This window comes from Anopheles marshallii, chromosome 3 (assembly GCF_943734725.1).
Source record: "Anopheles marshallii chromosome 3, idAnoMarsDA_429_01, whole genome shotgun sequence".
NCBI classification, from domain to species: domain Eukaryota; kingdom Metazoa; phylum Arthropoda; class Insecta; order Diptera; family Culicidae; genus Anopheles; species Anopheles marshallii.
In genome coordinates, this window is record NC_071327.1 from 48855930 (window position 1) to 48868934 (window position 13005).

The 13005-nt window shown below is 40.6% G+C and overlaps 3 protein-coding genes and 1 pseudogene across 3 annotated transcripts; 2 read left to right on the top strand and 2 right to left on the bottom strand.

Moving 5' to 3' along the window:
• The first annotated feature begins 751 nt into the window (after positions 1-751).
• On the top strand, positions 752-1891 carry LOC128713994 (uncharacterized). Its single transcript, XM_053808869.1, has 5 exons — positions 752-809; positions 892-1252; positions 1334-1375; positions 1440-1524; positions 1604-1891. Exons 1-5 carry the CDS (start codon positions 752-754, stop codon positions 1889-1891), a joined length of 834 nt encoding a protein of 277 aa, XP_053664844.1.
• A 489-nt stretch (positions 1892-2380) lies between these two features.
• On the top strand, positions 2381-2856 carry LOC128713646 (39S ribosomal protein L54, mitochondrial). Its single transcript, XM_053808509.1, has 2 exons — positions 2381-2474; positions 2549-2856. The coding sequence occupies exons 1-2, from the start codon at positions 2381-2383 to the stop codon at positions 2854-2856; spliced, it is 402 nt and encodes a 133-aa protein (XP_053664484.1).
• Positions 2857-3020: 164 nt separating this feature from the next.
• On the bottom strand, positions 3021-4791 carry LOC128712749 (uncharacterized; annotated as a pseudogene).
• A 58-nt stretch (positions 4792-4849) lies between these two features.
• LOC128711414 (NADH dehydrogenase [ubiquinone] 1 alpha subcomplex subunit 8) lies at positions 4850-5601 on the bottom strand. Its single transcript, XM_053806286.1, has 3 exons — positions 5471-5601; positions 5141-5316; positions 4850-5072 (listed from the first exon to the last, which is right to left on the bottom strand). The coding sequence occupies exons 1-3, from the start codon at positions 5597-5599 to the stop codon at positions 4850-4852; spliced, it is 528 nt and encodes a 175-aa protein (XP_053662261.1). The 5' UTR covers positions 5600-5601.
• Positions 5602-13005: the final 7404 nt, after the last annotated feature.

Below are 13005 nucleotides of genomic sequence, written 5' to 3' on the forward strand. Positions count from 1 at the left end.
TGGAACGTAAATCAACCGCAGTTTACCACTACTATCACCGAATGTACCAGTGTTTTAGCTTGTGAACGTGTAAATGAATTAACAACTTGTGCAACAGCTTTTTTCCACTTTGATTGCATTTTCATGTGGAATACTACAGGTTTTAGACCATGGCGAGGGCGGGAGGACCTTTTTTGCTCTGAATTCCACAAATGTGTCATGAGTTTACTATCGTGACCTATCCGACAACTTTTTTAATACAAAGATTTATTTCATGCGTATTATTTTAGTACGAAAATGTTAGTAGCTGAATTCAGCACACATGGAATGTAACACCCGTTTGATTTCCCGCGAAATTTATGTTGCTGAATACAGTCTGTAGAAACGAATCGTATGTTTTAGCTCAACCAGAATCTTGCTTTTTTCCGACTGCCAAATGTCAAATCTGAGCTTGGAGTTTGTTTTTGTTTTGTTGCAAATTTACTCATTTATACGTCGGCTATAAAAAAAACTGTGAAATAATACCTTTTAACTTCCAAAACACTGTTTAAAAGTTTTTTTTTTGCAACTCGCAAGTGCATTCTTTTAAAAATCATAGCATACCCAGTGTCTAAAATACGAAGACGTGAGAAACTACTATGGAAATGTTTTGGTGACGCGCACGACTGATAACACATGTCAACAGAAGCCTAATCCTTGCAAGCGGCTATTCGTAGTTTGAAAGTATCCTAAAACTAATTCTTATTCAACCATTTGAGTGCTTATCATAGAAATGTTCCGGTGGATAGCACTAGCCATTACGCTGATGATTTGTGTCCAGGCTGAGGAAGGTAAGAAACCTCGCACGGATGAAGATCATTCCATCACGCTGTTCTATTTAATTGATTGCTTTAATTGATTCTTGCTTCACAGATTGGACAGGTCAATGGTTCCCCAATGCACCAAAATCTCTTGCCTTGGAGGCAGGCGAAACAGTAAAACCTGTTGACAACGCACTACCGATGGAAGAAGACAAAAAAGATCAATCGTCCCGCGTTGCCATGGGAATAGAAAATCCAGATTGTGATGATGCAAAGCACGGTCTGGCGATAGATTTCGATCCATATAATGTAACCCATTCCACCGTGTATATGTGCCTTGAGCCAAAAGCGGACTACAAAGGCGATTACAACATGGATGCTGTTATTACGGAGCACAATGTACCGCCTGCATACGTGGCCAATCATCGCTGTATGAACAGCAGTATAGAATATGTGGAAAGGATTCCCTCTTAGTAAGTGTGAAAGATTTCACTATCAAAGAATGTTCTAATGTTTGGAGTGATGCGTGAATGTCTATCATTGTTCTCTTTCAGTGGAACGCACCGTCCGCTTTGGCCGAAATATGGGGAGTATAGGTGAGTGTTTACACAACTGTGCAATTACATTGGTTCTAATACACTTGATTGTTCTTATTTTTAGATATGTTCCACCACAGCGATGGCTGCACAGTAGTGAACACGGTGCCGTAATTGCTCTCTACCATCCATGCGCCAATAAGCAACAGGTGTGACACCACGTCCAGATAACTAACAGCCATAAACAACTTATTTGTTATACATGAACATATTCCTACTCCATTACAGGTGGATGAATTGAAACATATTGTAAAGGATTGTCTTTACCGGCATGTGATAACACCTTCCCAGCTGCCCAGCAAAGACCGTCCGTTTGCACTTGTCACTTGGCACGCAACGCTAGAATTTTCTGTTCTCGAGCGAAAAATTGTGGAATCGTTTATTACAAAGTACGCACTAAAGGGACCGGAACAAACGCACCGCGATGGGCAATACGAACACCTGTTACTGGAAGCGGCTAAAGTGGTATCGACGATTGAGGACAGTGTGTTGTGTCCTAAGAAACAACGAGACTAATCTTCTGGTAGCGTTTTAGCTAAGGAAGATACACATTCATTGCTTGCCATTTGCCAGATTTTACAAATCTTTCAAATCGATGTACGCTCTATGTGATATCTATATTTTAAAATGATGGTGCAAACGCAGAATCTAATCTGAAGGGCAGATCGTGCGATGATTATATTGCAATATACATATATCCAATGAACTTTTGTATGCATGCTTTTGATACCGAAAATCATGGATTTTCAAACTTTACTGCCGAAACTCATCATCAAAAGCACATCTTGCTGCTAAATAAAAGCTATACACCTCCATGTCATTTCCAACCTTAGTGTATAAACCTTGACATTGTGACAGCGCCTCCAAACACAACACACTAGAGAAAATATCAAAACAACACCGGCTGACGAACAAACGAAGAGCATTTTGTAGATAATTATTGTTAAAAAATAAGTACTTGATAGTTAATATTTCACTTTATAAACTGTGCGTACATTTAACACCATGAGCAGCCTGATCGGAAGCTTAGTTCCTTTGTTCAGGCGCAGCTTTCTACAGCTGACTACCGTACGAACTTATGCAACACCAAAGGCTGGCGGTACGAGTGAACCGAATCGAAAGCGTGTTCTCTAGAACCTTTACATTTGAATATTTTCTGTACTCTACCAACAGGCGCCCTGGGTGGATCGAAAAAGAAAAAACTCGGCAAACTTGGTCCAACAGTAGAGAAAAAAGAAATTCCCGTCGAAACGGACACAGCACGGCTGGTAAATTATGTATGCGGCAGCAACATATTGAAACAGGGTGAGGATGTTAAAATTCAGCCCGACACAGAATATCCCGAATGGTTGTGGAAGTTACATGTAGGTGCCCCACTTACGCTCGAAGAAATGGATCCCAACACGAAAGCCTACTGGAGAAAGCTAAGGCGAATGGCGTTACAGCGCAATAATAAGCTAGCCAAGTTAAAGAAATTTTAGTCTTGTGCAATCTGCAATGTGCTTGGGATACGATAAACAATTACATCCCCATATTCGTAGAAGATAACACGAACAAGAAAATAAATCGTTATAGTTGTACATTGAAGCGTGTGAACCATGTAGAGGACTGAGAATGCTGCTGAGATGATTTTAACGGTACGACTTCAATCGAATTCGAATTCTCGAAACTGGAGTAACACCACCAGGTATGTAACGATTGCTGCTACCATCTGGAATGGAAAACGGAGTTTATATGCATTTAGAAACAATGTTACTTATTCCTATCCAATTATCTGTTCGACTCACTCCAAAAAAGTACTCCATGTTGATTTCGAACAAATCGTATGGTGCAATTTGCAGCTCGTGTTGAAGAATAAAAATTCTGCCACTAAACATATCACTACGTTTCTGGAAAATAGATGGCAAGGAATTAAACTCTCTATCGCAAAGCATGCGATTATAATCGTACCATATTTGATGAACGTTTTGTCAGCTTCGATTGAGCTTGTATCAGTAAACGCGCCAAGGAACGTTGCTGCAATTAGAACCATTTGCACCTTTACAGGTTGTAAAATATTATAAAATATACACACAGTACCTCGCACTCGAGATCACTCGCACGGTGGCAAATAAGTAGCATGGCACCCAGCTGCGAAAAGAACCCTAAACTCTCCGTTACGCGCTTGTACTTTTCAAGAAAACCTTCGTGGGCATGAACAAGGATACTGTTCAGATTTACGTAAAATATGGAAAACGAAACAATGAACATGTTCAAAGCGATTGTCACTAGCTGCAATCGAAATGCCCGACAATAATCTCTTTTTCGTTTATACATCATTAGCATACGGTTGTAAAAATGTTCGATCGTAAGCCACCAGTAGGGATCATCCAAATTACCGGACTCACTCTTACGTTGCTGGTCCATGCACTTGAACAATTGGGCACAGTCTATCCGCACACTTTCACGTATCACATCTAGCACAGAGTCATAGTAAAGCACATTCATTACCGTTATCATTTCGATAAAGTAAACCGTGAGGTAAAACGTGAGTTCGGGCCACTTTTCATCGTACAGTATAACATATGTGAACTGGTTTAGTTCAAAGTTGATGTAATGCAGCAAGAAAATGACCAGTGCGATCCGAGAACCACGAAATGATGGTTTTATGTCGGCTAAGCTGAACAAGTTAGCATCGCGAAAACTGGCATGACACTCGTTCAACAGAGCCATTTGTTTTTTAGCGGTAAAATAGTAGTTCAAAAGCATGTTCACATTCATCGTTATCACTGTAAGGGTGATGCGCAAGAAAAACACTGTTATATGCACTGAAGGAACAGTCAGCAAAATGCCCGTTTGGCCAATCACTGTAATCCAAAGCAGCACCGCATTTGGTACAATCAAATGGACTATGACTTTTAGAGTTGTGATCGTTCTGCTGCTGGTGAATGTTTTCCTTCTTTTGTGGTATCGGAAGTTTATCACTCCCAACAGGTAGTAGAAATATAAATGGTCCATCCTCTTGCGTTAGTAACGTATATTTGGAAACTATTTGTGGTTTAGCAAACCTTGAACATCTGACGGAAACAGTCCAATTAAGATATGGATCGTTTGATAACAGGCGCTGTCAGTTACCCTGCGTAAGAATAACAATTTTCCATTCAAAGCGATGTTTTCTTAATGCAGTTGTCACAGGATAATGAATTTTTTATGTCCCTTTTCGAAGGAGCGAACACAAACAAGCATTGTTCTTTCGTCTGTATGCATACTATCTGGACAGCAAACAGTGCATTGTTTTAGGCAAATGTTTTTTTTACTGAAGCTAAAGAAACGATCCAGATGTTGCTGGTCTGTGTCCTAGCGCACCATTGTTTGTGGGACTATTCGTTCTCGTTGCATATCTACACTCAACCTTACCGCGTTATACCAAGAACCATTTCAGCTAAATCAAACGTGCATCATCTGCATCCGTGCTCCTCCCTTCCGAACGCTCCTCTAGTTCAGCCAATGGAAACGCGAACCGTATTTGGCCTCAGGTCGAGGGTAGTCTTCCGGCAATCCCGGTGTCGCATCCGGATAAACCGTTTTCTCTTTCTTCGGTGGTGGGGGACGTTCCGTAGCGTGAACCTTGGCGCGGCAGAAATATCCAAAATCGGGACGCTCCAGTTGCATATTGTCCAACACACACTTATCGTAAACGCTCTGTGTGTTGCGGCAGCTACAAACAGATAGAACAACCACTTAGCAAATCGTATCATTCAAACCGAGGCTTACTCCCGCACGTACTGCTTGAAATTCAAATCGCCACTGCTTTTGTCGAGACAGTTAGCATACTGCGTAAACTCCTGGGCGCACGTCTTCTTTAGCTTTCGGAAGAACTCGAACGCACAGTTGGTAACTGCTTTGCCCTCATTCACGCACGCCCGCGGGTCATCCAATTCTTGGCGGCATAACATGAACTCCTGCCGATGTAAACAAAGTTATCGTTTGAACGACGACAGGTTATGTTATGATTGAGGTGCATTATATAACAAAACCCTGGACCGATTTGTCCTCGTCTCCGGAAACAATATGGCTGGTTGTACGAAGCCCGCCCTGCAGCCCTGCACCACTTACATTATTTTGAGCCTCACAGTACTTTCCCAGATGGAAAGCACCGGCGCGAAGGGCTGGTCCGGATAGGTTGATCTCCGGCACCGTAAGTTCTTCCTCCGTTGGCAGAAACGTATCTTTCGTTACAACCATGGTGCCGCAGCGGCTGCTTCAACTGCAATGTGTTAATAATATAACAATTTGGAGTTACAATCTGCTGCTATGTTCTAGTACCTGCAACTGCGTTTGTCCCCTGTACAAGCAGGGGAAATAAATTTACGCGAAGCGAGATATCCTCGCAGCTGACGGAAAAATTCACGAAAATTGAGTTGGTAATAATAAGGAAAAATAAGTTTGACAGTTCTTCACATCAGCGCGCGGTAATAGTGTGTGTGAGATGCGTGCCATAAAATGACCAAGGGCTGGGTGGTAGTTTGATTTCCGTACGGTACACTTGTGCATTGTACTTGTACTATTTGTGCATAAATGTGCCCACGATGGTTTTATTTGATTTTAACGAAATTGATGTCAGTTTCACACTCCATCAAATTTTTAGCAATTTAAATTGTACCCCTTTCAGCACATTGATGCAGAACACATAATGTCTGTGCTGTAGTGTGGATTCAAACATTGTCCATAATTTGAAACGGGTACGGTGCTTTTTTATGGCATGCCATCTCATCAACCGTTTTTGTCTCGGGAAGGGTTTTCCATTTCCATTGCAGCGGAATATCGTTTTAAAATAGAGCAAAACTGTTGATTTGCTACCTTATTAGCTAGAGTTTTTGATACCCCCCTAAGTACTGAAAATACTGAACCCTGTGGAATTACTTAGGTAAATGGTACATTCTTTCGTTAATAGAATTCTGCATTCAAATCTCCGCGAAATATAAAATTTTTGAAATCTGCGTATCTCCGAATCCACGTAAGTCGAGAACCGCTTAACACGGGTATTGACTGTATTCCGGAGTGGATTCATTAATCCACTCCGACTCCGGCGCCGAAAACCCGGATTCCGGAGTATACTGGCATTCCGCGGGTCGAGATACGCGGTTCTTCTTATTTTGCTGAATAAATTAAGTGCAGAGAAAGAAGTTAACTATGTAACTTTGAAGTAAAAACAATTTTACATCAGGATTCGACCTACGCGGAATTACTAGTTACGTGGATGTTTTCCCGGTTTATAGCGGTCCGCTATAATAGTGTATCTCCGCAGTTGATATCTCCGCAAGAAATACTATGATAACAGATTAGCAGACGACGGCGCTTGATCGTAGGTGGTTGAAAGGACTTCGCTAGCCAAGGAAACTGACGATATATTTTTTTTTTATTTTACTTACCTGAACATTTTCGGGGCAACCAAATGAATGTTTAACCATAATAGAGTGCTTTATTAACTGCAGTTAAAATTATACATATTTGATTAACTTCACTAGCGATCATTATTTTCTTAAGAGATATAATTCATCCTTAACGAAAGTGAAGTTATACAAGTGCCCACTGCTACATTCATCTGCATAATTTCACGTTTTTTGCGATAAACATGCAACTCATTGTTGTCTGTTGTTCGTCTACCTAAAAGCCATTGTTTCCATGCTATGAGATAAACATACAACAATGCATATTCGCCCTGCAATGAGTTTTCCTGTTTGGAAGCCCTGGAGAAAGCTGTTCATGTAGTAGAATAAGTGTTTAATTTACTACAAAAAATCAAACAACGTAACGATATATTCAAACAAATATAGTGATAAGGGCATGCAGTAGTGGTCATCTCCGTTTTTCGTTTTTGCACTGAGCGTAAATTGCGCTCAATTTTTCGACACGGGCGATGAAAATTGTTTCCTTACTCAATCCAGCGTGTCCAAAAATAACCTCCAGCGGATCGGGATAGCAAGACGAAACACAGGATTGCCCTTATCGAAACAAGATCCGGAAATAAGTAATAGAGCATCCAGTAAGTAGAGAAACCCCACCGGCTGGACCAATCAATCTGTCCAAGATGATGATAACAATGCAGCCCTCGTACACAGCTGTGTAACAACATTCGGCACGGAAAAGTACCGACACCCGTAATAAAGAAATCAAGCCACGGAGCGTGTTGTTACTGTGGGGCTGGTAGGGCTTTCATTTCTCCATCAATTGCTCAGCCGTGTTCCGGGGACCTGAATGCATTGATATGGATCTCGTATGTTGGTACATCGGTGTTAGTGTCACGATGCTTGAGCAAGACTGATACTGCAGCAAATTCGAACACAAATTCCATGGAAGTCCATCAAAATGTTTTACTTTTACCCATATTTAACTGTTTTCGCCATTTTTTGTTCACACAATTTTCATCTGCTGTCGAGTTCTAATAGCTCGACGCGGAGTAAAGCGAACTGCAGCTGATAGTAAAAAAAAAAACTCGATCTCAATCAAAAAATGACACAAAAACTGCACGTGCTGCAGTATATGAACGATTGAACATAAAAAAAAACCATCCACCAAATTACCTTCCGGCAGTTAACGTTGACGCTAATATCAAATTTATTACTCTGTAATCATGAACTTGTCGCAAAGGAGACCGCAATCAACGGGCAAAACATATTTGCGACGATATTCACGCCATGCGCCTGATGGTTAAAAAAGAAGTAAACGTGATGGACAGCTCTACCCTGATTGAATGTTCTCTTTTTTCCTTTTTAGTTCGGTTGTTTGTTTGTTTGGCGCTGTAGCGACATCATCCCCCACCAATCACAATTGCAAGCGTACAACACGCTAGTGACGTGTGATTTGAATGCACGATCACGATGCACGTCCGTGCGCTCATGGTAAAGCAAAACGGGCGTACGAAGTTAATGCCATCATACGGTAGTGGAGACGCAAGCAAATAAGGCAACTGCATCGATCGGCGGCTATTTATTCGTTACAACCGAACTTTTTCCAACTGGCCAGTCTAGCAACTGCCGGCTCATCTCATCCATTTTTACAATTCTTTCGCAAAAGAAAACCCCTCTACCTTCTGTATCATACGTTTATCGTGGTTGGTTTAGTGATTACTATTCAGGAAATGCCGCTCTTAAGCTAAGCTGCACTGTGTGTGCAGTGCGTTTGTTGTCTTTTTAACGTATTATGTCCCACCCCAGCACAAGCCTTGTACGATCGAGATCGTGTTTGGTTTAAGAATTCAACAAATAGTTTTTATGTTGCCACACAAATCCACGTACAGCTGGGTGGATGAATGTGTACGTGACAGCAAACGGGGTGCGATTGTTTTAATCGAGCTTGTGTAAGTGTGGGTGTTACACTGTTTTGTATACAAACGAATGCTGACCACATTGATGGGAGCTGTAACATTACAGTGCAAGAGAAAAGATGTCTAGTTCCTTTTGAAGAGTCCATGGCTTTAAATTTATCTTGAGCAAATTATCGAACAAATCTAGCTAAATATTGCAAACGAATGTTTTGTTACGTAACAAATTTTAAATATTACTTAGAATAGGTCAGGTGTAACAGTAAATCATAGTGTTACCTAATATTTGTCAACGCCTGTCTACAGTACACAGCCATGTAAATGTTGATCTTCGCGGTTAACACTGTAGTTGTGTGATCGTACATACCATTCCAGCTAAAGCACGGTTCAGACACACTATGAAACTGTTGTGCTGTGCTTAATGAGTCTGTTGAACAGATTCATTCGTATGAGTCTTTAGTGAAGAGTCAATCGATTCAAGAGCCTACTCTTAATGGATTTATAGATTCGCAAATTGTTGAATCACATAAAACTGAAAGAGTTTATTCAATCCCATTTTGTTTTGAAATGCCCAGTGCTAGTTTTTGTCAGTTATTCATGTTCATCTTTCGTAGTTACATTAAAGAAACGAAAATTTCTACTTATTTGATTTATGCAATTGACTATTAGCAGTAATTTAGATATTTAATTTGTATTTAAAAAAAATCTATACAACTGTTTCCAACCATAATAAAGCACAAACCTTTGGAGATTCACTGATATTTATAAAAGAAATTCCAAATCATTCATTTGGCTGAATCACTCATTCAAATTAGTAAATCGGAATCATATTAACTCTACACTACAGCAAACATCACACATTTAAACGATCGCAATAATCTTTATAACTAGCGCAACTAAACCTGATAAAAAAGTTGTGTTGTAAAATTATTTAAGTATAACCTGAAAATAAAAAACGCAGAAAAATAACTCACAGGCAATGCTAATTTTTGATGATGAAAGCATAATTCTTAAACTAACAAACAATCAAAAAAATATGGTATCTTATGTGCGATCATCAACAAGTTGCATTAAATATGGTTGTGTCTGAACCGGACGTGAGCACGCAGTGCAGGCACAGTTACAGCATATTTGCCAGCACGATCAAGCCTCCAGCCAACAGGGGAGAGGCAGCTGCGCCAGTGCAAATCTCAACCGTGCCGTGGACAGTCAGTCGCTTCACAGTGTGTCCGTACGTGTGTTTTGCTGTTCGTCGTTGTTGGTACTGTTGGTGCTGCTGTGCCTAGTTTTGTATCCCATCCAAGTTGCCCGTCCATTCGTCGCCATTACACGCATTCACCTGCCGTTTTTGGCACAGCATCCTTCATTTTACCTGTCTCGCTAATGCTTCCGTAGCCCCGTTGCGTTGTGGCGTTGTAACCTGCTTCTTGCCACATTCACAGCCACAACCCGTGTGCTTACCGTTGCGCAGGGAAAAACTACGCCGTGTTCGTTCGCCCCTATTGTGACGTAGCTCCGGCCGTTCGCGATCATCTACAGTCGGACATTATTAGTCTGTCATCTCACCTCGTTCCATTCGTACCGCGGTTGTTCTACCCCTGTACCGGGACGGTACAAGTGTGTGAAACAAATTCCACCAAATCTGGCCATCGTTCTGTGAGCTGCGAGATCCGTCAAGATAGGCGATGCACCACACGAGGGTTAACCTTCGCCCTATTTACTCTTCCTACCCGTTAACGTTACATCTCACCATGTTGCAGGCCCATAATCAAGCCCCTCTATCGTGTCATCAAGATCTTCTGGGTCTTTTGTGTCATTCCTTTTGATACGCACCTCATGGCTCTGGGGTAAAGCATTGGAAAGCGAATTAGAGTTACCGCCGCACCGTTACAGAACGTTTTGCATCGCAAACTTGCAAGTTCCCATTTTGTCGCCTTAGTCAATTGTGTGCACAAACCGCATTCAGAACAATCGAACAGCTTGCTCGATTACACCTTTAATAGGTGTGTATCCGATCCGCCCTTTGCTGCAAGCAATTCCCGTTTTTTGCATTCTCTTCCAAACGGAACGGTGACGTCGATTAGTGTCGATATCGTGTACACGATCGACAGCCTCCAGCTAGCTTTTGTTCGGATCGTTTCCCTAAGCCGTTCGTGTGCCCGATGTGATCATTAGCACGCAGATTCGAGCGGGAAGGAATCGATCAGGCATGGAACATTCAAATGGTGTAGATTGTATCTGCTAGCATGGTACCAAGGCTCACTTTGCACGTATTGTCCCGATCGCACCCTAGAAATCACCGTCACTTTTAGCTCCTCTGCCAGATTACTGACCTCTCACCTGCAGCTGTGTGTGAATAAAAATTGGCGAGATTTCATCTTCACTCTAGCATTATAGCCTCCTCCATTGCCGTGTGTCACTTGTTTTTATTATCCCGTTTAATTTTGATTCCCTCGTACCCGATCTCCCCCAGGAGCCGCAAAAGCACCCCATCCAATATCCAGTGTATCGCGTGCGTTTGTGTGGAGTGTACGTGTGCGCGGTGTAGCAACGCGTATCGGTGAATGTGTGTGTGTGTGCGACGGCTAGATTTGTGATTTTTGGGGTAGTGTGTGCAAGTGCGTCCAAGTAGTCCAAGTAGAAATATCGTTGGTTTTTTTTTTTGTTGCTTCTGCTACAATCCGAAAGCTCACGCTAAAGCTTAACGGGCAGAACCGAGAATCGGTGTGTGAGCAACGAAGAACGAAGTTGGGTTTTTACTTTGCTGGTGTGTGCGTTTACTGGCATTAGGCAGGGAATAGATTGCGAACGAAAAGGTAAACGTGCCAGCGAGTAACACGTCTTCCACGATTTGCTATCCTTCACGATCGCCATCAATTCCGGACCATCGAGATTGTCGATCGACAGCCGGTTAGACCGTATACGTCAACAACAACGCATTGAACCAGCAGAGCAGCTCATCAGTACTCAACCTGTGCAGCATTGTTGTTTGTTAAAATACAGGTAAGAGAATATTAGGTTTTTTTTTAAGTGCAGTAATATTTATAAAAACTCATTTTTGTAGCAGTGAAACGTAAAAGTGCTAGATTAATGGTAAAATAGATTAAGTGATAGAATAAATCTTTAACTATAAATTGCTGCTTGTCTATGAAGTCGTTGCTTTATTGTCAACGAAATGAACAGATGGGTCATTAAAATTATTGTCAATCATTAGTTAAATCTTCTTTCGTACAGATCTAGAAAGCCTTTTGATATCTTCATTTGATAATTGGATGGTCCTGGATATTTGGTCAATATGGTGGTTTCGGTGGAAATACCCATTCAGGGGTTTTTAAATATATTTTTTACCGGTTTGGCAACGTTATTATGCTGAATAATGAGCCTTAGCGTTATTCTTCGCGTATAGTAGTCGTCTTTTAAAGCTCTACTTAATCGCTTCAATTGAAATTTCATTGCAGCAACTCGTAATAGATAACACAGAAATGGTCCCACCAAAGTTGTCGCAGACGGTTTTTAACATCGAAATCGACATCTTTGAACGATGAAACCAATCGCGGCAAGCATTTGAACATAGATCATCATTTTCGTCAACTTTTGGAAGCTCCCAATGTGCTTCAGCAGACGATTCCCTGATACTTAATGAAGAAATTTAACAGTTTCTCCCTAATGTCGATTATTCGGAACAAAATTAGGCATTTTTAAGAACTTAAAAACAGCTCTGGAGCGGTTCGTTTACCATATGTCAAAGCTGTAATGTCCTGAGGTTTTGCACAGTTTTAAGTATATTTCATCCAAATTTGCTTTTTTATTGTTCAATTTTACTCTTTCATAAAAAAGGTTGTTCATATACAAAATATGTATACGACCTGGCCATTCTTCCAGAATAATAATGTGACCAAACATTAAATTTGAAATCTTCATTTTATATAATATCAACAATACTAACATTCCATTTAAATTTTGAAATTTATCGCATGAAATTTTATCACTCCTTCAAACATTTTATTTACTCTTTTGATATTATCGAACTAATTTTTTTTATTAATCATTGGACAATTTGATTATTCTTTATTTATTTTTGTATAACTATAATTTCTTCAATTATTTTTAAATTATGTGTAATTTAATTATTATGTACCTAAATTTCAATATATCCTCTGCTCTCAGACCCAAATGAGCTGTATCAAAGACTGAAAATAGGAGGAAAGGTGTTAAAATAGTATTTTATCCCATCGAATTAAGGATGTTTGCGAACATCAATAAAAATTCAACGTTATTTAGCAGAGTTATAATATGTTGCTTGGTGTTACGTTTTGTTATTTCACTG

Excerpts from the sequence above, each read along its gene's own strand:
- LOC128713994 (XM_053808869.1), top strand. The coding sequence starts at position 752 with ATGTTCCGGTGGATAGCACTAGCCATTACGCTGATGATTTGTGTCCAG. Across the intron at positions 810-891 it reads TTGTGTCCAGGCTGAGGAAG|ATTGGACAGGTCAATGGTTC; the intron begins GTAAGAAACCTC and ends CTTGCTTCACAG. Across the intron at positions 1,525-1,603 it reads CATGCGCCAATAAGCAACAG|GTGGATGAATTGAAACATAT; the intron begins GTGTGACACCAC and ends ACTCCATTACAG.
- LOC128713646 (XM_053808509.1), top strand. The coding sequence starts at position 2,381 with ATGAGCAGCCTGATCGGAAGCTTAGTTCCTTTGTTCAGGCGCAGCTTT. Across the intron at positions 2,475-2,548 it reads TGCAACACCAAAGGCTGGCG|GCGCCCTGGGTGGATCGAAA; the intron begins GTACGAGTGAAC and ends CTCTACCAACAG.
- LOC128711414 (XM_053806286.1), bottom strand. The coding sequence starts at position 5,599 with ATGGTTGTAACGAAAGATACGTTTCTGCCAACGGAGGAAGAACTTACG. Across the intron at positions 5,317-5,470 it reads ACTGTGAGGCTCAAAATAAT|GAGTTCATGTTATGCCGCCA; the intron begins GTAAGTGGTGCA and ends TTACATCGGCAG. Across the intron at positions 5,073-5,140 it reads GGCGATTTGAATTTCAAGCA|CTGCCGCAACACACAGAGCG; the intron begins GTACGTGCGGGA and ends ATCTGTTTGTAG.